This window comes from Limanda limanda, chromosome 23 (assembly GCF_963576545.1).
Source record: "Limanda limanda chromosome 23, fLimLim1.1, whole genome shotgun sequence".
In the NCBI taxonomy this organism is placed as follows: domain Eukaryota; kingdom Metazoa; phylum Chordata; class Actinopteri; order Pleuronectiformes; family Pleuronectidae; genus Limanda; species Limanda limanda.
In genome coordinates this window covers 67,967-93,988 of record NC_083658.1, presented here as the reverse complement: position 1 = coordinate 93,988, position 26,022 = coordinate 67,967, and the positions used below count along the sequence as shown (strand labels likewise).

General features: G+C 43.7%; 3 protein-coding genes across 3 annotated transcripts; 2 read left to right on the top strand and 1 right to left on the bottom strand.

Moving 5' to 3' along the window:
• The first annotated feature begins 739 nt into the window (after positions 1–739).
• On the top strand, positions 740–8,391 carry vps16 (VPS16 core subunit of CORVET and HOPS complexes). The gene is made up of 24 exons (XM_061067126.1): positions 740–1,037; positions 1,426–1,514; positions 2,315–2,406; positions 2,827–2,955; positions 3,036–3,180; positions 3,351–3,466; positions 3,543–3,665; positions 3,737–3,792; positions 3,886–3,975; positions 4,202–4,373; positions 4,545–4,676; positions 4,767–4,894; positions 4,988–5,023; positions 5,125–5,233; positions 5,379–5,513; positions 6,088–6,196; positions 6,293–6,390; positions 6,526–6,630; positions 6,944–7,021; positions 7,342–7,428; positions 7,504–7,586; positions 7,666–7,762; positions 7,855–7,958; positions 8,054–8,391. The coding sequence occupies exons 1-24, from the start codon at positions 988–990 to the stop codon at positions 8,187–8,189; spliced, it is 2,499 nt and encodes an 832-aa protein (XP_060923109.1). The 5' UTR covers positions 740–987; the 3' UTR covers positions 8,190–8,391.
• Positions 8,392–9,013: 622 nt separating this feature from the next.
• Positions 9,014–12,454, top strand: rgn (regucalcin). The gene is made up of 8 exons (XM_061067026.1): positions 9,014–9,120; positions 9,919–10,115; positions 10,227–10,409; positions 10,477–10,559; positions 10,647–10,761; positions 10,848–10,979; positions 11,861–12,015; positions 12,103–12,454. The coding sequence occupies exons 2-8, from the start codon at positions 9,953–9,955 to the stop codon at positions 12,151–12,153; spliced, it is 882 nt and encodes a 293-aa protein (XP_060923009.1). The 5' UTR covers positions 9,014–9,120; positions 9,919–9,952; the 3' UTR covers positions 12,154–12,454.
• Positions 12,455–15,171: 2,717 nt separating this feature from the next.
• On the bottom strand, positions 15,172–25,337 carry fmnl2b (formin-like 2b). Its single transcript, XM_061067025.1, has 27 exons — positions 25,221–25,337; positions 24,216–24,299; positions 23,584–23,664; positions 23,403–23,479; positions 23,224–23,307; positions 22,471–22,614; positions 22,266–22,392; positions 22,068–22,144; positions 21,774–21,867; positions 21,612–21,686; positions 21,317–21,427; positions 21,075–21,224; positions 20,884–20,985; positions 20,539–20,759; positions 19,976–20,076; positions 19,698–19,880; positions 17,651–17,775; positions 17,342–17,544; positions 16,963–17,197; positions 16,791–16,859; positions 16,598–16,678; positions 16,349–16,478; positions 16,062–16,222; positions 15,735–15,836; positions 15,553–15,651; positions 15,346–15,469; positions 15,172–15,260 (listed from the first exon to the last, which is right to left on the bottom strand). Exons 1-27 carry the CDS (start codon positions 25,335–25,337, stop codon positions 15,172–15,174), a joined length of 3,246 nt encoding a protein of 1,081 aa, XP_060923008.1.
• Between the last annotated feature and the right edge of the window lie 685 nt (positions 25,338–26,022).

Sequence of the window (26,022 nt, the reverse complement as noted above, 5' to 3'; positions counted from 1 at the left end):
GTTTCCTGATGATAGGGTTAGCCCTAACCTTGTAAAAAATCACAAAATCAATGCAAAACAAATTTTGTTGAAGGGTGAAATGTATTTGGACCTATGAGAATGACATAATGTGGATTTATTTAATTAGGAAATAATAAAATATAAGTACAAATTAAAATGATGATGCAAATATTTAAACTAAAAACATTAAACATTAATATATATTGTTCATTATTTATTAACCTTTAGAAAACTTAACTAACTTTATAAATTAAAGTGAATGTCATTGAAAGAGCTGAAAGAGTTAACTCTCTGGCGCTCTCTCCACCACACCCAGGGGGGAGGGGTGTGTTACCATTACGACCAGGCTGTGTGTGTGTGTGTTTGGTTTTGTGTCTCCAATGTTTTTAAGGTGAAGTCATCTGGAAGGAAACTCTCTCTCTCTCTCTCTCTCTCTCTCTCTCTCTCTCTCTCTCTCTCTCTCTCTCTCTCTCTCTCTCTCTCTCTCTCTCTCTCTCTCTCTCTCTCTCTCTCTCTCTCTCTCTCTCTCTGCGTGTTAATGTCTCTTTCCATCTGTTTATGAAAAACTTTGAATTTAAGATACAAAAAAGAAGAAACTTTATATTGTATTTAATTTTTTAAACGTTTTAATTTAAGTTTTCTTCAAACTTAACTAAACTTTTTTGAATGCTGAATAAGATAAATCAATAGATCACTGTCTTTCAAAAGTCAAATATTACATTTCTAAAGTAGATTTCATCCATCACGTCTTTCTTTATTTTGTTTTTAAACGTTTCTGATGTTTTTCGGCCTGTGAGGCGCGTGTTGGCCTCCAGGGGGCGAAAACACGAAACACATGCGGCTCATAGAACCGTAGAAGAAGATGCTGTGGTTTCTGATCAGCTGACTTTTGAGGTTCATCACTGAAGCTAACTGTGAAGCTAGCTGTGAAGCTAACGCTGTTCAGCGTTCAACTGGACGTGTTCGCGCCTCTCCAGGGGAAACAACATGGCGTTCATCACAGCCAACTGGAACCCGCTGGGAGAAGCTTTTTATCGGTCAGTTTATTTTCTCTTTCAACAGTTAGCCGTGCAGCTAGCCACACACACAGTAGCTGAACGCTGCTAACAGTTAGCTACAGGTGTAACTTTGTCTGTCAGCATCGTCACTGTGTCGGTGACAGTGCTAACGTTAGCTTCAGGCTAGCTTTAGATTTAATTTCATTGTATGAGGGGACGGTGTTAGCTCTGTTAGCTCTGTTAGCTTTGTTAACGGAGCAGGAGTATTCAGCCAATCAGAAGCAGTCAGGAGGGTTAGGGTTGTCAGGGGGAAGACGCAGATCCGATAGGTGGCAGTAATGCACCTTGACGTTGGTCGTCGCCGGCTAATAAACGGAACAGAAGAAGAAGGCGCGTGTGTTGTTGACATGTTGTTGTTTATTTTCAGTAAATCAGAGCTTTTCGACATGAGCTGGAACATACGTGATGGACTGAGAGACAGTTTGGTGGCTGCAGCACCGTACGGAGGACCGATAGGTAACCATGACCACTCAGTGCCTGTCTCACCCAAACACCAACACTCACTCTGTCTCTCTCCCTCACCTGTCTGTCTCTCTCTCTCACCTGTCTGTCTCTATCTCTCTCTCCCTCACCTGTCTGTCTCTCTCCCTCACCTGTCTGTCTCTCTCCCTCACCTGTCTGTCTCTCTCCCTCACCTGTCTGTCTCTCTCCCTCACCGGTCTGTCTCTCTCACCTGTCTGTCTCTCTCTCTCACCTGTCTGTCTCTCTCCCTCTCTCCCTCACCTGTCTGTCTCTCTCCCTCTCTCTCACACCTGTCTGTCTCTCTCCCTCTCTCCCTCACCTGTCTGTCTCTCTCCCTCTCTCTCACACCTGTCTGTCTCTCTCCCTCTCTCTCACACCTGTCTGTCTCTCTCCCTCTCTCCCTCACCTGTCTGTCTCTCTCCCTCTCTCTCACACCTGTCTGTCTGTCTCTCTCCCTCTCTCCCTCACCTGTCTGTCTCTCTCCCTCTCTCTCACACCTGTCTGTCTCTCTCCCTCTCTCTCACACCTGTCTGTCTCTCTCCCTCTCTCCCTCACCTGTCTGTCTCTCTCCCTCTCTCCCTCACCTGTCTGTCTCTCTCCCTCTCTCTCACACCTCTCTGTCTCTCTCCCTCTCTCCCTCACCTGTCTGTCTCTCTCCCTCTCTCTCACATCTCTCTGTCTCTCTCCCTCACCTGTCTGTCTCTCTCCCTCTCTCTCACACCTGTCTGTCTCTCTCCCTCTCTCCCTCACCTGTCTGTCTCTCTCCCTCTCTCCCTCACCTGTCTGTCTCTCAGCTCTCCTCAAAGAACCTCACAGACGTTCTCCAAGTTCTCGTCCTCAACTGGAAATTTATTCTGCATCTGGAGTCGCTGTTGCCAGTTTTCCTGTAAGTACACCTTCATTTAAACTGCATTCAGACTCAACTCTGGAAAATCTCCAGACATGAGATTGTCCGGATTTCTGCGAGCGAGTGGGGGGGTTGATGACGCTTGTAAAATGACACAAAAAAGAAAAAAAATGTCAGGAGTTAAAGACGAAGATAAGACACTGTTGTTAAAAGATCTGACGAATGTCTTGCTGTAAAAAAACTAAACAAACGTGATCTCTGCAGCAGAGGTTATACATCACTTCCTGTCTGCGGCTCCGCCCCTCACATGAATTCTGTTTGCTGTGAGTCTGAGCAGAAAGTCTCCTCCTGCTTCATGTGTGAAAGATAAACTGTGGAGAAAGTCCAGAGATCCTCTGCAGCTCACCCAGACACACTTATAGAACCTGTCTCTCTGACCTGCCTGTCTCTGTGTCTCAGTGGAAAAGTGGACCTGTGGTCCAGTTGGGTTGGTCGGTCACTGACGAGTTGTTGTGTGTTCAAGAAGACGGATCAGTTCTGATCTATGATCTGTTCGGATCCTTCAAGAGACACTTCAGTATGGGTCAGGTCAGTGTGGTAACTTGTTAACTAATGACCTAACACTATGGGTCAGGTCAGTCTGGTAACTAGTCTCCTGTCTCTAACAGGAAGTGGTCCAGACTCAGGTGTTGGAGGCCAAAGTGTTTCACTCTCCTTATGGAACAGGTGTTGCCATAGTAACCGGCTCCTCTCGCTTCACCTTAGCCACCAACATTGACGACCTGAAGCTCCGCAGATTACCTGAGGTCCCAGGTAACACCTGTTTATCACCTGGTTACTACTCTACCTGTCTCACTGTCTGCACCTGTCTCACTGTCTGCACCTGTCAGCATCTCTGTTGGCCTTTCCTTCTCTCAGTTTACTTGTCTCTCCCTCTCGATTGACCCATTTTTCCCTCTCTGCACCTGTCTGTCTCTCCTCAGGTCTTCAGGGGAAGCCATCTTGTTGGGTCGTCCTGACTCAGGACAGACAGACCAAAGTTCTTCTGTCCATCGGACCTGAACTCTTCATCCTGGACAACACGTCCTGTACTGCTGTGGTGAGACAGACACATGGAAATACAGACGGGTAGCGAGACAGACAGGAATCTAACCTCACCTGTCTCACTGTCTCAGTGTCCTCCAGGTCTCGGTCCACAGGGGGGCAGCATCGTCCACATGTCTGTGTCTTTCAGCTATAAATATCTGGCTCTCTATACTGACACGGGACACCTGTGGACAGGCCCCTCCCACCTCCAGGTGAGCTCCTTTGCTGTCCAATCATCTCTCAGAGTCTGTGTGAGACTGACAGCTGATGTTTTTGTCTGTAGGACAAACTGAGTGAAATTGACACCAAGAAAACGACGACTCCCAAACAGATGGTGTGGTATGTTAACCTGTCTCACTGTCTTAACGCATCTCACTGTCTTTACCTATCTGTCTTGTTTGTTCACCCGTTGACCTGTCTCTCTCTTTCTAGGTGTCGCAGACCAAAGAGTCAGCAGCCGTCTGTGGTGCTGATGTGGGACAGACTCCTCCTGGTGGCCGGAGTCTGCGGTGACAGCATCCAGTATCCTTAAAATCTGATCTTAACTGGTTCAGTTCTGGTTCCAGTCTGATCCAGAACTGAACCGGTTCAGATTGGAACCAGAACTGAATCAGTGCATACTTGTGTTGTGCGACCAGAAGGTTTTCTTCCTGGGCCTTGTCGAGGTTCTCTGGGTTCTGTTTGAGGCTATCCTGTAGAATCTGGTTCTCAAAGAGCGACTTATTTGAACCTTGACCTCTGACGCCAGGTTCCCTGTGGAGGATCCCTGTGTTCTGGTCGGAGAACTTGATGGAGTTCGGGTTATCAGCTCCTCCAATCAGGAGCTTCTTCAGGAGGTTCCTCTGGTCTGTCAGGAAATCTTCAAGATCGCTTCCATGGCTCCTGGAGCTCTGCTGCTGGAGGCGCACCGCGAGTACCAGGTACCTGTCTGTCTGAATGCCAGTCGGTCTGTCTGTACACCTGTTTTTCTGTTTGTCTGACAGAATGTGTGTTGATGATGTGTGTGTGTGTGTGTGTGTGTGTGTGTGTGTGTGTGTGTGTGTGTGTGTGTGTGTGTGTGTGTGTGTGTGTGTGTGTGTGTGTGTGTGTAGAAGTCCAGTCAGAAGGCTGATGAGTACCTCAGGGAGATCAAAGAGCAAAGCATGTTGGGAGAAGCAGTCAGACAGTGTGTGGAGGCGGCAGGTCACGAGTACGACTCCAACACCCAGAGGTCTTTGCTGCGGGTGAGACGCAGTGAACTGAGGTCAGAGGTCGGATTATAAACAGACCTGAGGTCATTACATCACTGTGTAATGTGGCATCTCCTCCTGCAGGCGGCGTCCTTCGGGAAGTGTTTCCTGACGGACTTCAGTCCGGATCATTTTGTGTCGACCTGCCGAGAACTGCGAGTCCTGAACGCCGTCAGAGAGAACGCCGTGGGTCTGCCGCTCACACACACCCAGTATCCTCACTGCACAGGGGCCTCATGGGAGATGTAGTGTCATAGATTGTATTCTGTTACCATGATGACAAACTCCTTGACCTTTGACCTAAGGTTTAAACAGATGACTCTGCAGGTGCTGATAGACCGGTGAGTGTAACCTGTCTGTCTGTGTATACCTGTCTGTCTCCTACGTGTCTGTTTCACCTGTCTGTTATCTGACTCTCTCTCGCTACATGTCTGTCTCTCAGGCTGGTGTATCGACAGTTTTATCCGTTAGCGATAGAAATCTGTCGTTACCTGAAGATTCCTGATTATCAGGGCGTCAGTCGGGTCCTTAAACACTGGGCGTCCTGTAAGGTAACCTGTCTCACCTGACCCTCTCACATCCCCTGACGCCGCCTCCTTCCTTAAAATCTATAGAGTCAATATCTTAAAGTAATTCTTGTACTTTGTTAGTTTTAAGATTGGCTCACCTGTATGATGTCATTCTGGGTCTGTCCAGGTGCAGCAGAAGGACCTATCGGATGAGGCCATTGCCCGAGCGGTGTGTGTGAAGGTGGGAGACTCACCGGGGGTTTCGTATTCGCACATCGCAGCGAAAGCCTACGAGTGTGGACGCACTGAGCTCGCAATCAAGGTAACTGAGTCCCGCACACATGAGTCTCCGTGACATCACTACCTGAGAAGTCATAAATAGATACATATATATAAATATTCCAGATATTTTATTTTACCTGCATATCTCTGAAGTTTCTTCATTTTTCCCCGTTAATGAAGTTTCTTGGGTAGTATGACTCTTGTTTAGTTAAGAGCAGAGGATGTTGCTCCTTGTTAACATCTATGAGACAAATTGATTTGTGAATATGAGACATAAAATGGGATTGATTGCTGCAACAGTATAGTCTTTTAAGGTATTGTACAAATTATTGTATTTTAAATTTTGTAGTATTTTTGATATATTAATTGTAATGTAATGTAATTATATTATTTTACATGTCACAGTTTTTTACATGGTGTAGTATTTAACATGTTAGTCTTGTAGATATTATGGTATGCTACAGTATTTGAGATATTATAGTATATTTCATCTTACAGTCTCGTAGATATATTGTTGACTTTGAAGTGCTATCGGTATACTGTAGTATTATAATATTGTAGGTGTGTTGTATATATTTTGTAGATTAATAGTTGTCTTTTGTTTGTCTCCTGAGCTGTTGGACTTTGAGGCTCGATCTGGAGAACAGGTCCCTCTGCTGTTGAAGATGAAGAGGAGTCAGTTGGCTCTGAGCAAAGCTGTGGAGAGTGGGGACACGGACCTGGGTGAGTGAGCCAGGTGTATGATGATGTCAATGAGTCAATCACCTGTGTGACAGGTGTATGATGATGTCACTGATGGACACACCTCTGTGTTGTCAGTTTACACTGTCGTGACTTACCTGAAGAATGAGATGAACAGAGGAGATTTCTTCATGACTCTGAGGAACCAACCAGTCGCCCTCAGCCTCTACAGACAGGTACGCACCTTAATCACCATTAACATCCTCTTTAATCTGTTGATGTGTCTGGTCTGTGATTGGTGGATTTGATGACCTCACCTTTGATCAGTGTGTGTATTGATTATGGGTTATTAATTGATGTGTGTGTTTCAGTTCTGTAAACTTCAGGAACAGGAAACTCTGAAGGATCTTTATAATCAGGACGATGATCATCAGGAACTCGCAAACTACTACGTGACATCCAGTTATAGAGAGAAGGTAAACTACTCAGAGGAACGTATAACATATACATGGATTCAACTTTCTACTATACATATACAGACATTCATCTCCAGGACACATTTTTATTCATACCTGTTGACATCTGTACATGTGATTCTTCAAAAAGCGTCATAGTAACAAGATGTTAAAAATGACCTTGACACCTGAACCTTTGACCAATGATCGTAACGTTTTCATTCAAAAATGGTGTAAACTGATTTTTGTCATTTATAATTTCAAAATTCAGTTTTTGCTCTGTCTCTAAAAGTTATGTATACCTGTCTGTGTCTCTGTACCTGTCTGTGTGCAGAGGTTAGAGAGCCGTCTGTCTCTCCTGCAGAGCGCTGTGGACGAATACAACAAAGCAAAAAACGATTTTTCATCAAAGGTGTAAACGTGTTTAAATTAAATGTTATTGTATAATAATGAAATAAAAATGTTATATAGTACTTTTATATTTGCATGTTATTTAGTTTATTTTATTTATTATAGTTCAGTGGTATATGTTCATTGTATTTATTAATATGTCAATTTCATGTATTATATTAATATTACATCTGATTATTAGTTTCTTTTTATTTGCTGATTTAAAGATGAACAGGTTATGACTCAAAGATTTTTCACACAGTCATCACTCTCAGGTTGTTTGTCTCATTATGGACGAGTCTGTGTTTACATTAGTTTGTTATTAAAATATTTTATCTTCAGGCCACTGAGGAGGAGATGCGTCTCCTTCGTTTTCAACGAAAGCTGGATGACGAGAAGGGGGCGGGTCTACTTGGACTGTCACTCCAGGTAAATAAATAAATGAATCGGTGGACAGGATGTTGTCACTGTGTGGGTTATGATGTCACTTTGTCCCATCACCAGGGGACCATGGAGGCTTTACTGTCGTTAGGTCTTCACAAACAAACGGAACAACTCTACCGAGACTTCAGAGTCCCAGACAAGAGGTGAGACAGGTCCTGCTTCTATTACTAGGTGTCTGTCTCTCATCTGTCTGTCTCTTACCTGCCTGTCTCTTGTACACAGGTATTGGTGGTTGAAACTGAAGTCTCTGGCGGAGAAGGAAGAGTGGGAGGAGTTAGAGAAGTTCTCAAAGAGCAAGAAGTCTCCTATTGGCTACCTGGTAAGAAAAAGGTGTTTTTAAATATAGTTTTTGCTGGTGATCATAGAACATTAAATAAACGCAGATGAGACTCAGCTCCGTCTTTTCTCCAGGCCTTTGTGGACGTTTGTATGAAGTGTAACAACAAGTACGAAGCTAAGAAGTACGTTTCCAAGGTAACTCCTGAGCAGAAGGTCAAAGCTCACCTGGCGGTCAGGTAAGACACAACACCTGTGACATCATCAAACAAGTGAGCCCAGATCACTCGGATAACCAGTAACCAGTAACCCTAACCCTGACCTTAACCCTCAGTGACCTTGAGGGAGCAGCAGACGCTGCCATCGAGCGCAGGAATGAGGCAGAGATGGGGGCTGTCCTTTCCAGATGCTCCGCCTCTGACCGGCTGCTGATTGACAGGCTGAACCGAGCTGCAGCTGCCAAGAAGTGATTCAACTTCTCATGTGATGATCGATCTGATTTGATCACAGACGTGTTGCCATGGCGACCTGGTACTCTTTCTCTTCATGTGTGTTGATCTCATATGATGCTTTATGTATTGCTTGATCAACCCCCCCCCCCCCGTTATACACACACACACACACACACTAACTCAGTCAAACTGTCAAACTCAATAAAAAACTGTAAACAAACCTCAGACGGACTCTGGTCTGTGCAAAGTTTCTGTCCTTTTATTTCTCTGATCATTTCCTCTTCCTGTTTATAACGTAACCTGTTGATGCTCCTTCACATTAACAACTTGTTATCAGAAAACCAGTGAGATGTTTTGAGTGAAAGGTCAGTGTTTATCTTTTTATATTTTAAATGATTGGTGTATTTCTTATTTTTGCTCATTTGCATTTGTTTGTATTTTCCCTTTGAAATATCCAAGTGATAAAAACAGATCAACTCAACTGAGCAGTTTTTATCTCTTTTATAAACCATGACTGAGAATCTACTTTTACTGTCAAACTATTTATCTGCTCGTTTTGTCAGTTGTCATGGAGATGTGTCAGTTGTCATGGAGATGTGTGAGCACATGACAGGTTGAGATTTAGTTACCAGGATCAATTAAAAAATGTAATCAGTTTCATTGATGATAAATTAAGTATTTTAATAATATTTTGTTCCTTAATGGAGTAAAATGTTTTACTAATGTTTTCCCCCAATTAATTCACCTTGAATTATATCTGTATTTGTAATTAAATGTTCATGTTCACAGTTATTATTCACGTTTGTCATGTGACGTCACGGTGGGTGTGGAGGTAGGAAGGGGCGGAGCTGAGCTGCGGGTCAAAGTTTCAACAGCAGGAGATTTCCTATCGTTTTTCTCTTTGAAACTTTACATGAAACTTCAGCGGATTTAAAGAAACTTTATCTACGTAAGTATCAGTTTTTTCATGTGTTAACTTGACTGACATGATTCACGAGCTTGTGAGTGTTTTTGTAAACGTTGGTTTCCACAGACTTTACTGGATTACTACTGTAACGGTTCTCTACGGTAAATAACGAGTCACGTGAGGTCAATTCACTTGGAGCCGGGTTAGGGTTAGGCTTCGAGAACGAAGTAAAGTTACATATTTATAAACATATATGCAGCCAGGCTGTAAAACATTATCTTTATGTACTGTGTTTATAATCGAATCTCTACGGTCACTTTATATAACTGTGTACATATATTTATGTAGATATAAACTGTGTATACAACATGTTTATTTGTTAATGAGTGAATTTTTTATTTAGAGATTAAACATTAACTGATCACTAAACAACAGTCCCGAGGTCCAACTACTGAGTACTGCAATAGTACTACAGTAATACTTCAGTTTTCTATTTATACTATTTAGTACTGCACTACTCTGCAATAGCACTGTAGTAATTCAGTGTTACTTCAGCATTCAATTCGTACTACTGAGTATTGTTACTCTACAGTATTACTGAGTACTAAATTAAAATAGACTCGCAGTATAATGTGTAGTATTAATACTCACTACTTGTTTATGTTCTTGGTGCTTGTGCATGTAAAATAGTACTGTATGGTGAGTAGGTAGGACTATATGTACTATGTATATACTAGTACACTTATATGTATAAGATGTAGATATATAGTATTAGTACATACTATTATGATATACGCAGAATTCAGTACCTCTCAATATTTACCTTTTCTATCTTTGCAGCTGCATCCTGATTGGTCCAGATCCAAAGGTCAGAATGTCTTCAGTACAGGTGGAATGCGTGGTGAAATCCAGTGCTCTGATTGGGGAAGGACCAGTGTGGGAGGAGTCTGAGCAGATGCTGCTGTTTGTGGACATCGCTGGAAAGAAGATTCACCGCTGGAGTCCAACAACCAATCAGATCCAGTCTATGGACACCGGTCAGCCAATCAGCACGCTGGAAACACTCAACTGACTTCTGTAACGCATATAATTACCTGTCTGTCTGATTCTCATCTTTCTGCCTGTCTCACCTGTCTGTCTGTCCTCAGGTGACACAGTGAGCTTTGCCGTCCCTCGGAGGTCCGGTGGTTATGTAGCAGGTGTCGGTCGCAGCATCGTGGCTGTTGATTGGTCGACTCAGGCCATGACATCACTGGTGGAGGTGGATGAGGACAAACCAAACAACAGACTGAACGACGGGAAGGTGGATGTCATTGGGCGACTGTTGGCAGGTGAGTGTTCACCTAGTCTCCTTTCTGCATCAGTCTGTTACCATGGTAACAGTGTGATGTCTCTCAGGTACGATGGGGAAAGAGCAGAGACGGCAGGGGGCGCTATTCTCTGTGACCTCTGACCTCAGCGTGAATTCGCACCTGAGCCAGGTGAGATAACCTGTCTTTCACTCAACTGTCTGTCTGTCCGTCTGTCTTCAACTTTTCTATCTGTCTCTATCCCTCTCTCACTCTCAGGTAGACATATCTAATGGAATGGACTGGTCTTTGGATCACAAGACATTTTTCTACATCGACTCTTTGTCTCTGACAGTCGATGCCTTCGACTACGACTTGAACACTGGTCGCCTTGGTAACTGTCTCTTTAATTATTTATTTATCTTGCAGTAAACACATGTCCATAAAACATTTGACTCTGTTGGTTTTGTTGTTGCCTAGGTAACCGTCGAATGGTGTACTGTATGCAGGAGGGGGAGGGGCTTCCTGACGGGATGACGGTTGATGCTGAAGGTCGTCTCTGGGTCGCCTGTTACAACGGAGGAAGAGTCATCAACATCGACCCTGCTACTGGTGAGTACTGATTAGAACTGATTATATAGATCAGTAGTTCTCAAACTTTTACACTGTGTATCTCCCTCAGAAAATGTAAGCTCTCCAAGTACCACTGTTATCACCAACATTAAAATACAGTAGCGTAGGCCTAACCTATTCGGTTCACGCAAGACGAAGGTTTATTCCTAATGAGAAAATGTTTTATTGTTGACTATTGTCAGCCACAGACACGCTGTACAAAGGTGTAGAACTAGAACTTAAACGCTTTCACACACACTGGTGAATAGATATAAACGCGGCTCCGTCAAATCTCGCTCCGCCTCCTCCAACTAAACTCTACTGTGGAAACTTCTAGTGATCACGTATGTCCCGAGTGAAATTCGTCATTATGAGCGGTTGATTTTATAAAAGAATTGTGAAGCTTATTAATGATCCCAGAACCGGAGGGAAAAGTAACGTAGTAAAAGCAGTTGATTTGTTGTCCCCACAATATCAACAAATCTTCAAATACTGATCAACACGTTAATTACCTATCTTTCTCTCTCTCTCCCACACCCACACACACAGTGGGATCGAACACGTGTATAAACTCAGTCTGTGTAAAACAACAGACTTAAACTTAGTAAATGTGCAGCTGTAGGAGCAGCGCTTTGTTTGGTTTTACGCTGTTGTTGCAGCGCTCATCGCGAATTACCGACACGAGAGAATGTAATTGACTGACAGAGCCGCTAAACACTGTAAAAAAATAACATGTATGAAAAGACCCCACATGAACACTGTAACTGGACATAGTGGAGCTGTGCATGGCTCCCTGGTATCTGCCTCGATTAGCTGGCGCTGCAGCCGGGCTGTGGAGCTGGTCTCTGTGTCCTTAGCCATTACCTGTCGTCTTCTCTCAGGTGTGCGGCTGCAGACCGTCTCTCTCCCAGTGATGAACATCACTTCGTGTTGTTTTGGAGGTTCAGACTACTCTGACCTCTATGTGACCTCAGCTAGTCTGGGCCTTGAGCAATCAGAGAGCAGACAGCAGCCACTGGCCGGACACACCTTCAGGGTGAGACTCGCCTGTATCAATGACACGCTCATCTGTCTCACTGTCTCATTTTCTCACCTGTGTGTGTTGCCGTGTGTTTATCTACAGGTGAGAGGACTGGGGGTCAAAGGTCGACCTTCAAACGCATTCTCAGGATGATATTCAAGCAAATCATATCACAAGTAATCTACAGGAAGTGATCAGCTGTCTCATAAATCAATGCAGTGATCAATAATCTATAATTGAATGAAATAACGTTAACATGTAGGAATTCAATGTGAGGAAATGTTTGGAACAAAACTTGTATTTACAGTTTTTACAAAGAAATGGTGTAGACTGACAGCCAATGATAAATAAGGAATCTGACTTAAATGATTATCAGCCAATCAGAGTCATCTTCACATTCACGGTTGAAAATGTGTGAAAATAAAAGTGACGTATTGATTTTGAACACACTGAGGACCGTGGGTAATGTAGTTTTTCATATCATCATCAATCAGACACATTTTACTTGTCTCATCTTCCCAGTTTGTCTCACAGATGTTAACAAGGAGCAACTTCCTCTGTTCTTAACTCAACACGAGTCAAATAGAAACTTAGTGATCAGTGAATAAAGCTCAGTCCCATGTGAGGATCCTCTCCCAGGACACACACAGGTGCTGATGGAACTGAACACATCAACACAACAACAGGATTCACTACATAGATGATAAGAAACCGTTTGTAACGTTTAAAGTATTTATACATAATGGGACCACACACACACACACGCACACACGCACAGACACACACACTCGCCGCTCCGGGTACTTCATGACGGCCTGATACGATTATGTTTTTAAAAATTGTTGTGACTTAGTCAACCGCCAACATTTTCGTTTCGTCTCGTCTCGTAAACGAAAATTAAAATAGATTTCGTCATAGTTTTTATTTTCAAAGATCCATTTCGTTATGTCTTCGTCTCGTCTTAGTCATGGGAAAAGGGGCGTTAACGAATATTTTTCGTTATCGTCAACGAAATTAACACTGCTACAGCAGCAGAACTAACATCTAAGACAAACCTGGACCGGCTCTAACTATAACTTGACCACAAGAAAAGGTTTGAATCTTCCACGTACAGAGGGAGTCTGCCTCCAGAACTGAAGCTGAGATGATTCCACAGGAGAGGAGCTTGATGCTGAAGCTCTGGCTCCTCCTCCTCCTCTAGAGACTTTAGGGACAACAGCCTGGATTCTGGGAGCTCAGGGCTCAAGTGGTGATAAGGTACGATCAGCTCTTTAAGGTTTGATGCTGCCATATTATTAATGTAGGTGAGGAGGAGGGTTTTAAATTCTAAATGTAACAGGAAGCCAGTGTTGTGAAGCTACCACAGGAGACATGTGGTCTCTGTTCCTGGTTCTCGTCAGGACACGTGCTTTAATGCCAATTAACTGTTCTAGTAATAAAATGTGATAATCAATAGTTTCTTTAAGTAACTGTCTAAATAAATTACTGGATTGTAAGCGGAGGTTTCTGTGATTGAAGATGTATTATTGTCAACTGAGGGCAGGAGTTGGTAGATTATTTCCTTCTAATATTGATAATTTTATCATTATAGAAGTTCAAAAAGATATTGCTGTTCAGGGAAGGAGGGATACTGGATCAGATGCAGCTGTGACTGTCAGCTACAGAGGTAGAAATATGGGGTTGTTTGTATTTTCTTCTATTTATGTGGAGTAGTAGTCAGCTATAGCTCTGTGGACCCTTCTTATATATTTTAAGACGTGGCTCTGAGGACTGTGGGTAATGTAGTTCATCAGATAATTTGACTCTTAGGCAGTGTCATGTGGACAGGTGCGTTTTATTGACCCACCAAGTGCAGAATCACCAACAAACACGTTACGAGCGTAGCTACACAACTTTCTATAAAATGTTTGTACATGTAGAAAAACTTTGTGCCGTTTGACTTATTTTTACTTGAAATGAAGGTAAAAAAATGACTTTCATGATGAGGGTAAAGTGTGGATACTGAGACACGAGTCGCTGTCATCAGTCTGGGACATTCCACAAACACACTGGGACTCGATTGTACCGGTTGGTCCAGGTGTGACAGACTTGGGTTTTATATTTTTCAGTCCAGGTCTCAGGACGAGACTCAACTCTCCACAGGTGAACGATGACCGTCTCTAATTGTTGGTTCAATCCTTTCCATGTTTGTCCATTAGTGCCCAAACCACAGTATTACTTCCGTGATCTCTCTGATTTAAACCACAGCTCATGTCACTTCAGACATGTGAATGTGACATCTGCCACAGTGCCCCCTGTAGGGTGATGCTTCAGACTGCAGCCCACAGCTGAACTCAACAGGTTCCACATTTAGAACCAGAACCTCAAAGTTTCTGGATTCTGGATTCCTGTGGCTGTGCTGCTAGCTGGCTAACATCAGGAGGGAAGGGGTCGAGTTGGGTCACAGATACAAAGTTTGATTCTGTTCATGATGAATGTAAATAAAAAGTGTCCTTGGCTCCAAGAGCACAGAAGAACACAACAGTATGACACAACAGTAGAACTCAGAGCAGTGAAATGACTAGAACCCTGTACACGACACAGATTGAAGGAACCCAGAACAACCAAAAAACCACAGACCGAGTAGAACTCGGACATTAATGGAGGTGGCGCCCCCTATCTTCACACACCAGGAAGTCAATTGATTAGTCACTGAGCAGGGCTAGATTATAACTTGATTATTTATCATTGTTATGATCTCAAACAATACCAACTGATCAGAACTCTGTACAGTGCCTCCTATGGTAAAATGTGTGTGACAGACTATCTGTAACGCTTCTTTTTAATCTCAACTTTTCCTATGAGGTTGAGGACAAAGTTTTTAGTTTTTTTTAAATGTTTGTAAATGATTAGAGTCTGGATCTACCCGACCTTGATTCAATATCTTCAGTCGCTCCAAATGATCTTCTTCAGCACTGAGGAGGATGTTGAGTTTTAGTTTCTGGAGATAAATAATTTTTTATAGTGTTCTGGGGGTCAGAGGTCGTCTGGGTCCAGAGTGTGTGACGAACTGACCATAAAATGATTTATTCACATTGATCAATTAGAAATGTTCAAAGTGCTAATGTTCCCATTTATTAGAAGTGGGTGTGGCCAGCCAAAGACGTCACTTGTCCTCTCTCTCGCTCTCTCTCAGTAGTGCTCCTCAGTGTGGGCGGGGTCACAGAAGAAGCGAGAGCTGCGCTTGGCCGATCGAGCCGTAAAGGGGACGGTCTTCAGAGCTGCAGGTAAGAAAACAAACAGCCAATCAGGAGACAGATAGTTAGCGGTAGGTGTGAAGTGTGTTCACCTGATCAGAATGTTTACCTGTGATAATGTCCTCGATCGCCCCGTCCTTCCCCTCGTAAACATGGCGGCTGTCTTTCCCCTGTCGTCTTCTCAGCTCAGACATCAGTTCCTTCGGCTGCCGCTTCGCCCTGTGGGACGGAGACTGGTGGACCGGGGGAGAGGGGTTATTCAGACCAATCACAGACTCTCTCGATGATGACACAAGGCCAGAAGTCAAAGTCTCACCTTCGTCTCTTCCTCTTCCTGCTGCTGCTCCTCCTGCTCGAGTTTTTCCAACAACATCTGCTCCTGACGCCGCCGCTGCTCGTTCTCGTCCTCAGCCAGCTGAACACAGGAAGTGACACACAGGAAGTCACACATAGGAAGCTGCATGCTGGAAGAACCTGAGATGAGTTCTGTTTACTCACCCTGTACGCTTTAATGAAGCGAACAAAGATGGGGAAGAAGACCGACGGCGGCATCGTCTTGGAGCTTTCTCCAAAAAACTTGACTGCATCTTCAAATGCGTCCTAAAGATTTTAACCATCTTAGTTTTTACAATGTAAAGTTTTTAAACACGATCCCATTATTATCAGCAACACTGTGTGTGTGTGTGTGTGTGTGTGTGTGTGTGTGTGTGTGTGTGTGTGTGTGTGTGTGTGTGTGTGTGTGTGTGTGTGTGTGTGTGTGTGTGTGTGTGTGTGTGTGTGTGTGTGTGTGTGTGTGTGTGTGTGTGTGTGTGTGTGTGGATTCACCTGTGCGATGTGTGCATCCTCCTGCAGTTTGCTGAGTCGTGATTCGTGCCTGCTGATGAAATCTTTGAGCGTGGCGTTGTGTTGAACACTGAACTCTCTCCAGGTGAGTTCCATCCCTCGCTGCAGCTCCTTCACGTCACACAACACATTCTCCAGACTCACTACACACACATGTTGGGTTAGTGAGCAGCTCTGTGATTGGCTGATAGATTCAGTTCACCATGTGGTTCACACAAAGGTGAGTCACATGGTGTATGAGCAGCGCTGTGATTGGATGACAGACTCACCTGCAGCAGCTTTGTCAACGTAGTGAAGTTCGTTATAAAACAGAGACACAGACGAATATTTCTCTCTCACAACGTTTGAGATGTAATGAAGCAACGTCTGTTTCCTGTCAGTCGACTTTGTGTCCAGCAGCTACACACACACACACACACACACAGATATATATATATATAGATTATAAGCACACGTGTTTACAACGGGTAACTTAACTTGTTCTATATTATTATTGTGTGTGTGTGTGTGAGTGTTACCAGGTCGAGACTCTGTAGTTTAAATCCATACACTGCTCCTCTTTTACTACTGTTCATGTAGTTTCCCAGAGCCAAGATGATCTGAAAAAAACGTATATATATAATCAAATATACACATTGTATAAACACATATATAAAATGAACCCTGACTGTATTGTCTTTAGAATAAATGTAGATTGATTTGTCAACAAACCTCAAGAATCTTTTTCAGCTTCTGGGACGATTTGATAGAAATCGAAGCAGCAATGATGGCGTGAAGTTGCTGAGGAAACACAAGACAGTAAGACAGGTCACATTTACCTGTCTGTTTGTCTCTCTGTCCACACACCTGTCTGTCTTTCTGTCTGTCTATCTGTCTGCCTTACCGGGGTCAACATCTGGATGTTGTCTGTGAAGTTTCCCATGAAGGTCAGGATGTTCATGCGTTGATTGAGTCGTTCGATGCGACTAAACTGCATCATGAATCGGTCTTCATCGCTCAGCGCCTCCACGGGTTTCCTATCTCTCTCATACTGACGCAGCGTCTTCACTTCGGCCTCCGTCGGCAGGAAACGCATCAAACACTCCACAAAGTCCATGCGCACCGTCCGCAGGTCAAACCTACACAAACGGGAAGTAGAGAGAGAATCAACCTGTCCAATGGTACCTGGCATCTAATCAGCAGCAAGAACACACCTGAGTGATAAGTCTTAGAACTTGTTGTTTATTATTGACACATGCTGTGATTGGTGAAGGTTGACCTACGTGTGGATGGCTCGACAGATGACCTCTGGACCCTGGCCGGCTTTCCTCAGCGTGATGGCGAGATTTTTAGCTCGATTCGCTTCAAGCAGCGAAACTTTTGACACAGTTTTCTGAGGAAGTTTCTGTCGTGACAAAGTCAAGTCAACAGCTGGACCCTGAGCCTTCGTCTTAAAGAGCTCCTCGAACTCCTCCACGTCCAGGGCCTTGAGAGACAGACAGGTGTTATGCAATCACATCTTATTGATTACAAATGATCACATGTTATGATCACATGTCATTGATTACATATGATCACATGTAAAAACTCACCTGAAGGATGGACTCGTCGTCGATGTCATTAAAAACGGTTCCATTGATCTGACTCGGCTTCAGAGCAACCCAGTTCAACACCGGCATCCGGAACTTAGTCTGGATCGGCTTTTTGATCTTGACCGCTGTGAGAGACAGACAGGTCAGCGAAGAGACAGACAAATGAGGATACACAGAGACAGACAGGGGAGAATACACAGAGACAGACAGGGGAGGATACACAGAGACAGACAGGGGAGGACATGTGACAAGTTGAAAATAAATGGATAAAAGCATCAGCTAAATGTAATGTAATGATATGAAAATAAACTTGTGTTTCTCTTACATTGTTGACTTTGTTTATTATTGTGTGATTTCAGTTATCCTGTTAATTAGTGATCTACATTATGGTCTTGATCTTAAGTCTGAGATCGGTTGCTTTAGTCTCCACCCACCGAGCTGGGTGAAGCGTGGTTTTTGGTCCTTATGGTAAAGTTGTTACTGTGGAAACTCGTGATGTTCAGGTACATGTTGAACTTTGAATGGAGTCAACATGTCTGTAGAATGTTGCTGCTGAGTTGTTCCTGACAGAAGTGAACTGTGTGTGTGTGTGTAAACAGTGGAGTTGTAGCTGTGTCAATTGTATCCGCCATTTTGTGAATCTTCCTGTACACAGATGGTAATAATTAGTATTGACACTTCATTTCTTTTATCTGTGTGATATGTTTTATGCACTTTAACTCCGTTCTGAAAGCGTTTATATGTGAGTACTGAGATTAAGATATTATGAGAGAGATAAATATCTCAGATTAATTCTATGTTTAACTGATGTATTTATGTAGTTCATATTTCACCCAACATCCACTATAGTTAATGTTTTTCATGTCTGTTTTTATATTCATTTCTTTTGGGTAGCTTTATTCTGATAAGTGATGTTTTCGTTGGGTGACCTGTAACCTCCTTGTGACGTCACATCCTGTGGATTTGCGCTCTACCCGCAGTCCGCGCCGCGCGCCGCTGAGGAGCGGACGCTTCGCTCGAGGAAGTTAAACTTCAGGTGAGAACTAGCGGAAGTCAAAAGAGACGCAGATGTGACTTAGTACGTCACCGAACTGCGCGTTGTTCACGTTATTAACCGTGTCCCGCACTTTGTGTAGCATGCTAGCATGCTAGCTAGCTAGCTGAAGCTAAGGGGAGCATGGAGACCACGTGCGGCTAATCCTCCACAGGTGTGGTGGAGACCTGTGCACGTGAACCTGCTGCACCGAACACATTGTGTTTCACAGGTATGTGACCCCCCCCCCTTTGTAACATGGTAATGTAAATTTGATTTGTGTTCATAATTTAATTTTTTCATTTGTTTAACATATTTATTTATATACTGTTTATCTAGGTTCATGTTTCCATGTCAATGTAAATTGATTAAACTTTAAAACTTGCTTCTTGGCAGTGGGAAAACAGATTCAAATGTTTATTATGAAGACTTGTGATTAAACTGTGACGTGTTCCCGTTATTAACCATGCTAGCATGCTAGCTAGCTAGCTGAAGCTAAGGGGAGCATGGAGACCACGTGCGGCTAATCCTCCACAGGTGTGGTGGAGACCTGTGCACGTGAACCTGCTGAACCGAACACATTGTGTTTCACAGGTATGTGACCCCCCCCCCTTTGTAACATGGTCATGTAAATTTGATTTGTGTTCATAATTTAGTTTTTTCATTTGTATAACATATTTATTTATATACTGTTTATCTAGGTTCATGTTTCCATGTCAATGTAAATGTAAATTGATTAAACTTTAAAACTTGCTTCTTGGCAGTGGGAAAACAGATTCAAATGTTTATTATGAAGACTTGTGATTAAACTGACGTGGAAAGGTTGAGAGAGAAAATTAAACTATAACATACAACATGTAAAATAGAACTTAGAAGTGAACTTACAAAATAACTTGAGCGAACCCTCTGTGAAGAAACATGTCAAACATCCACATGTTATCACAGAGTAGAGTCGATGTTTGCTTGATTCTGATTTGTCAGAAAGTGTTGGGAACTTTAACCTGTGACACTCACCTGCGAGTCCCGAGTTAAAGATGACTGTTGGTGACCCCCCTGACCCCGGAAGAGGGGGGGCCACAGGGGGAGGAGGGGGGGGTGCTGGGATGGATGAGAGCTCGCTGGTCCGACAGGGAGGGGGAGGGGGAGGTGGGGGTGGGGGAGGAGCAGAAGGAGGTGCAGGGTAAAGACCGTTGGACACTGTAAGGATGAAGAGAGGAAGACATGTTTGATCTGAGGTGACAGAAGAAACAATTGATCACACGGGCGTTCTGATTGGTCGACCTGAAACCCACCTGTGTCTGGCATTGGTGGTGGTGGAGGAGGTGGAGGGGGGGGGGCAGGCATGCCTGGAGCTTCACCTGCCCCCATGTTGTGATAGGCTATGGTCTCAGGGCTGCAGAAATCAATGATCAATAATCATTCAACAAATCGCTCAGTCAGGGGTTACAGTGATAGTTAGGGCCCAACCCCCCTGACCTTTAACCCCCATCACCCAACCTGTTTTAATAATCAATCGATCAACTAAATCAAAAAAACAGACTTTTATAGAACTGCTGAAATTATGAGGAATCAAAAATGTTATCAACATCCCAGTTAATCAATTCCTATTTATAATCATAATAATAAAGGTAATTGTAATAACAATGATAATAATAATGATAATACTGTTAGTTTAAATGTACATAGTTACTTGGGGGATCCTCAGGGTTCTTTTCTTGGTCCTTTATAATTTCATGGTCATATTAATAAAAAATTTCAGATTCTGGTCTTACAGAATATTTTTCATCAACAGGAACGTTAAAAACATTCTCAACTCTGCCGTAGCTGTGGTCTCCTGAGGAAACCCCTTTGTTACCTTGGCGACAGGTTCGGGCAGGGGGGAGGTGAGGGGGAGGCCGAGTCATTCACACCCCCGTCACCCTCTCCTCTCTGGGGTTGAGGAGCGCCGGGACCTCCGGCGTGCTGCGCCTCCTGAGCCTGGCGCTCCAGGCGACTCTGGCGTCGGATGGTCTGGTCCTTCTCACGCACGATCCGCCGCAGCGTGTGGACTTGAGAGTTGGTGTTGGCGTGCGTGTCCTGCGCAGGTAACACGTGTTAAAGGAAGCCTCTTGTTTACTGATCACATGAAAAATTGCAACATGACTGTTCCTTTAACATCATCATGTACAAAGTGTTCCGTCTCCATGGTAACAGCACTGACCCGCAGGTGATCCAGCTCCTTGTTTGTTTGCATCAATTGTTTCTCCAGTTCAACAATTTTCAGCATCGCTTCATTTTCTACGTCCAGGAGACGCTCGGACATCTGAGGACAGAGAGAGAGAGGCAGGTCCTGGTCAGTGCAACAACCTGTCTGACTGTAAAACTGTCTGTCTCGCCACCTGTCTGTCTCACCGTGCCCAGGCTGTCCTCCAGCTCCTCCACTCTCTCCAGAGCAGCGGTTTTCGTCTCTGCGTCTTCGAGCAGAGTCCCGACGTCGAACACGTTGTCAAGGTACGCCTGAATCTGTACCTGAAGCCTGTCGCTCTCTGTGTGCTTCAACCTCTGGTGAGGGAGACAGGGAGAGGGGTTAGGTAGACAGGTGTGTTGTACAGAGCTGCTGTGATTGGCTGACGGCAGGTCATGTGACGTGTTACCTCCAGGTGCTCGTCCAGGTTCAGTTTGGTGAAGTCGTACTGAAGATGAACCCTGAAGTTCATGTCCTCCACAGAATGAACCACGATGTTAATGAACTGCATGCACGCCACCTGTCACCATAGTAACAAGCACTGATTCACCTGATGATGTCACAGTGATGTAATAGGTGAGTCGTGTGACTGTCACACAATTTTTTTATAACTGTGAAAGAATGTTTCAAAACTTAAGCGTGACGAGGAGGAAGTGACATCATTAATTCAAATACCTTTTTTGTTTTGTTACTGATCAACTCACCAAGAAGTCGATGTTGTCGTCTTCGTTCTTAAAATGTTCCATTAACTTCTCGAACCGCATCGACTCTGAACACACCTTCAACAAACAACCAATCGACCAATCAAGTAATCATTCGACCATCCTGTTCAATATTGAGGAGAATATTTGTCAAAGGTTATTTACAGTTTTAAAGTTGTCAAAGGCTGAAAGGATGATGTCATGACCTCCTCTGACCAAGCACACGGCGGCCAAGAGCTCCAGCACGAGAGCCTTCGTCCTGGGGGCGGAGTCAGAGAGGGTTAGGCACTTTTATCACAACCCCCACCCCACACCCACCCAGGACAGTTTATTTTTTTACTTTTAAGCGCAGTTTGATTTGTTTGCAGGATTGTTCTATTTTGAAAGACAGTTTATTTTCATTTTGAAGGTCTATAGTTTTATTTAGAAGGACAGTTTGGTTTATTTTGAAGGTCTGACCTCGGGTTCCTGTTGTTGAGGCTCAGAGCGATCTCGTTGACGGCATGAGGATGTGACATCACCATGTTGAAGCCGTACTGAGGAAGAATCACATGGACTTAAAGAATGTAACTGTTTCACATAATAAATGTTCAAATTCATCATTCATTATCAAACATGATGATTAGTTGATCAGGTCACATAACCAGGTGTTTTTACCTGGTAGTTCATGATCGCTCTCAGACACATGACACAAACATGGACGTCGTCTTTCTTACAGACCAGTCGAGAATTCTTCAGAGTGCGACGGCTCGGCAGCGTGTTGGAGCGGGTCACCAGAGCGGAGCTGTAACCACGACGACAGGTCACCTGGTGAGTGGTATATATTAAATACTTATACTTATTATATATTATAAACTGGTACCTGATGGAGTGGCGAGCTGCTCGGGGGACAGAAGACGACGGTGAAGGGAGGCTACAGTCGCCATGGAGATCCTCTATGGACCGACTCCAGGGAGAGTCGATGGACGAGATGTCTCCTCCGACATCCGATTGCTCGCCATCAAACCTGAATATTGATATTCCAATAAATACATGTGTGGATATACAAATGTTAAAGGCCCAGTGCGTAGAATTGAGTGACATCTAATGGTGAAGTGTGATGTTGCAGCTGTACAGCCCTAAACCCCCCCCCCCCCCATCCCAACATGGAAAGAACCTGTGGCAGCTTCAATTGTCATAAAAACTGAAAAGGTTTAGTTTGTCCAGTCTGAGCTACTGAAAAAAACATGGTGGCCTCCATAGAGCTGACTAGCTCCTGATGTTAATAAAAAGTATTTAAATATATAGTATTTAAATATAATGGGTCGAGTCTAGGAAAAATAAAATTTGTACAGTTTAGATTAAACACACTAGTGAAAACATAATTGAGATTATTTTGCATTCAATTTCTGCCAAATATAAATATGATAGTTATACATAAGTATAAATATGTTATCTTTTATATTGATGTAAAAACATATTACAATAAATATAAATATAATTAGATTGTTTTACATAATTACATTTTCAAATATAGTTACATAGATGTAAATACATCGTCTTTGAGCATTTTACTGATCAATAAGATTCATTATCTGCTAGACGTATAGAATCTGACACGTGTGGATAAACTCACGTGACGGCGTACTGAGCGAATGAAAGATATTCGACCAAAACGTCCAGACCCCGGTTCTCTTCGTTCAGGAACTCTCGGACCCACCTGCGGCCAGAGAGACAGACAGGTCAGACAGAGAGATACACAGGTTAGACAGAGAGAGAGACAGATTGTTTAAGATAGTTCAGAGAGACAGGTACCCGATATGGTTCGTACGAAGAGAAATCTCGAGTTCCCTGAGAGTTTGAGTCGACTCCTGAACTCGTCTTCTGAACTTCTGCAGACAGACAGGCAGGTCAATGACAGACAGTGTCCACAGGGCGATGATGTTAAATTGTGTTCCAATGGAATTTAGTTCTTAAACTACATTTCCTAGCTCACCTTGCGAGTGACGGCCGGGTCCAGGAAGCCTCTGAGTTTCTGAATGTAGGTGTGAGGTGGATTCTTCACCTGAAACCGCTCCTACATCAAACACACAACGTGATTGGATCACATCAGATATCGAGACCAGCCCAGTCACACCTGATTCGAGTGAAACTTTAATGACGTTCAATGATGTTCATTATGTTAATCAAACTTGTTTGAAAGATAAAACGAGATATAAACAAGTAAATTGGAAATATTAACAATACCAGTGTGTTTGTATTGTAACCAATACAACTTAGTAAAGTTAATAAAAAAAACTGCTGCTTGTGTTTATGTGTTGGTTTCCATAGATCAAAAACATTATGCAGTGGCCGTTTGGGGAGGGGGGGGCCGCATTGCATGTTTGTGTTTCAGTCAATAGATTCAGGAAACAGATATTTATTGAGGGGGGGATTGACTGTTGCTGGGTAACACGCACTCTTTGAAAAGATGTTTGGTTGATCATTTGATCATTTAAATGGTGCTGCCAGAAAATCTATAGCAACTTTAAAGGTGCTGGTGACCCAGAGACAAAAAAAAACATGTCTGAACTTTGACCTCCATAACCTCGGTTTCAATTCAAACTAATGAACTTTAGTACCACCTACCTGATCACAGATCAGCTCCCACTTCTTATCATTGTCGTATGAACGCAGAAGACGCACCTTATCAGGAGGCAGGTTCATAGAATTCTGAAACGCAAACAGTTAACAGCTTGGTTATAATCCATAAATTATCTCTCTCTGTCTTTACATGTGTGTGCGTGTGTGTGAGAGCCTCAGGGTTCTGCAGTTTCTCAGCTGAGCTCTTCAGGACACAGATCTCAGTTGTTCTTCCTGGAATCTGGAGTCACTCTCTTAGTTTCATCCCAAGGTGCTCTGGTCACCACTGACACCACCTCTGGATGGTGGATGTGGCTGAAACTCTTCATGCCTTGTGGAGTTTCCTTGTCTTGATGTGAGGTTATGTGATGACCAGCAGGAAGTATCGGTTGATGGTTCAGACCGTGTTCTTTCCGTTGTAGCTCACTCTCCAGGACCTGGTTTTATCTATAGGTTCTTGTCAGTGGTAGACTTACTTTTTGCCTGTTGTTGTTGTAGATAAGATTGATTTCTTCCTCATTCTTGACGTACAGCCTGATGTCAATGTAGAGGAGATGGCTGACTGTTGCTCAGCGTCTGCTCTGGTTTCCATATCCGCTCTGTGTGATGTGACTGATGATTGAGACCTGGGTTGAACAGCTGTGACGACAGAGCGTCTCCACTGCTCTTGATGTTAACTTGTGTCTCATTGAATTCATGGGGAAGTTTCTGAGGTTGTATAGATGTTCAAAACATTCAGGGATCATGTGTGTGGCATCAAGTCGTGTGTGTGTGTGTGTGTGTGTGTGTGTGTGTGTGTGTGTGTGTGTGAGATCAGACCTGTGGATACTTCATTATGTATATATGTAACCCTGTACACAGTATGTACAGGGGTTGTGTGTATATGCTGTGTGTCTATATGTATTTGTCCATGTTTAATGTGGGTATGTTTTGTGAAATGAATATAGAGTGTGTGTCTGTTGTTGGTGCAGTGTTGTGTAGATTGTGTGTGTGTGTGGGTTGTGTACTCACCAGTGCGATAGAGAACCGTTCCTCCAGCTCGGCCGGGTCGGGCATCGGGAGTCGGACCGGAGCGGCTCTGGAGCGGATCACGGCCAACTGGCTCTCCATGCTCTCTGCGTTCCCCATCACACACACACACACACTGAACACACCCACCTACAACAAAACGCGCACACACATGTGGTCGGCCATCACAGACGGGCAGATGAGGTAGCTGAGGAGGCCTGTCTGTCTGTCTCCCTCCCTCTCTCTCCCTCTCTCTCTCTTTGTTGTCCTCGCTGCTTCCGTCTCGGCTGCTGCTGATGAGGATGAGGATGATGATGAGGAGGAGAAGCTTCGTTCTGCTGTGGTGTGTGTGAGTGTTAATATAAATTGTGTGTGTGTGTGTCGGATCAGCCGGTTAATCCTTCCCCCTCTCCTCCCCCACATGAAGAAAGAAAGAGAGAGTCGTCCTCCCTCCTCTTTGTCTCTCTCTCTTTCTCCCTCTCCTCCTGCTCCAGTCTTTGTCTACCTCGCTCGACCCTCCCTCCTCCTGCTCGCTCTCTGCCTCCTCAGACAATGAACCCTCTGCTGCCACAGGCTCCGCCCACAACACACACTGTCACACAGACACGCTCATACACATACACACACAAACAGTATTACCAAATAATATTAATATTTTTCATTTTCTTTAACAATCATCGATTAGCTTTAAAATAACTAATAATTGATAACATTAATAATCAAAATTATAATTTGTCATTTATGAGATTTTATCGATCATTAAATAATTGATTTCATAGAATTATAAAAATGTTAAGTCTTTATT

What these genes read in the sequence shown, in the direction of transcription:
- vps16 (XM_061067126.1), top strand. Translation starts at nt 988, where the DNA reads ATGGCGTTCATCACAGCCAACTGGAACCCGCTGGGAGAAGCTTTTTAT. An exon ending in CAGATTACCTGAGGTCCCAG is followed by an intron (nt 3,181 to 3,350) that starts GTAACACCTGTT and finishes GTCTCTCCTCAG; the next exon opens with GTCTTCAGGGGAAGCCATCT. An exon ending in CATCCAGTTATAGAGAGAAG is followed by an intron (nt 6,631 to 6,943) that starts GTAAACTACTCA and finishes GTCTGTGTGCAG; the next exon opens with AGGTTAGAGAGCCGTCTGTC.
- rgn (XM_061067026.1), top strand. Translation starts at nt 9,953, where the DNA reads ATGTCTTCAGTACAGGTGGAATGCGTGGTGAAATCCAGTGCTCTGATT. An exon ending in GATCCAGTCTATGGACACCG is followed by an intron (nt 10,116 to 10,226) that starts GTCAGCCAATCA and finishes GTCTGTCCTCAG; the next exon opens with GTGACACAGTGAGCTTTGCC. An exon ending in CTTGAACACTGGTCGCCTTG is followed by an intron (nt 10,762 to 10,847) that starts GTAACTGTCTCT and finishes GTTGTTGCCTAG; the next exon opens with GTAACCGTCGAATGGTGTAC.
- fmnl2b (XM_061067025.1), bottom strand. Translation starts at nt 25,337, where the DNA reads ATGGGGAACGCAGAGAGCATGGAGAGCCAGTTGGCCGTGATCCGCTCC. An exon ending in AACGGTTCTCTATCGCACTG is followed by an intron (nt 24,300 to 25,220) that starts GTGAGTACACAA and finishes TTTGCGTTTCAG; the next exon opens with AATTCTATGAACCTGCCTCC. An exon ending in ACGACAACATCGACTTCTTG is followed by an intron (nt 21,428 to 21,611) that starts GTGAGTTGATCA and finishes CTATGGTGACAG; the next exon opens with GTGGCGTGCATGCAGTTCAT.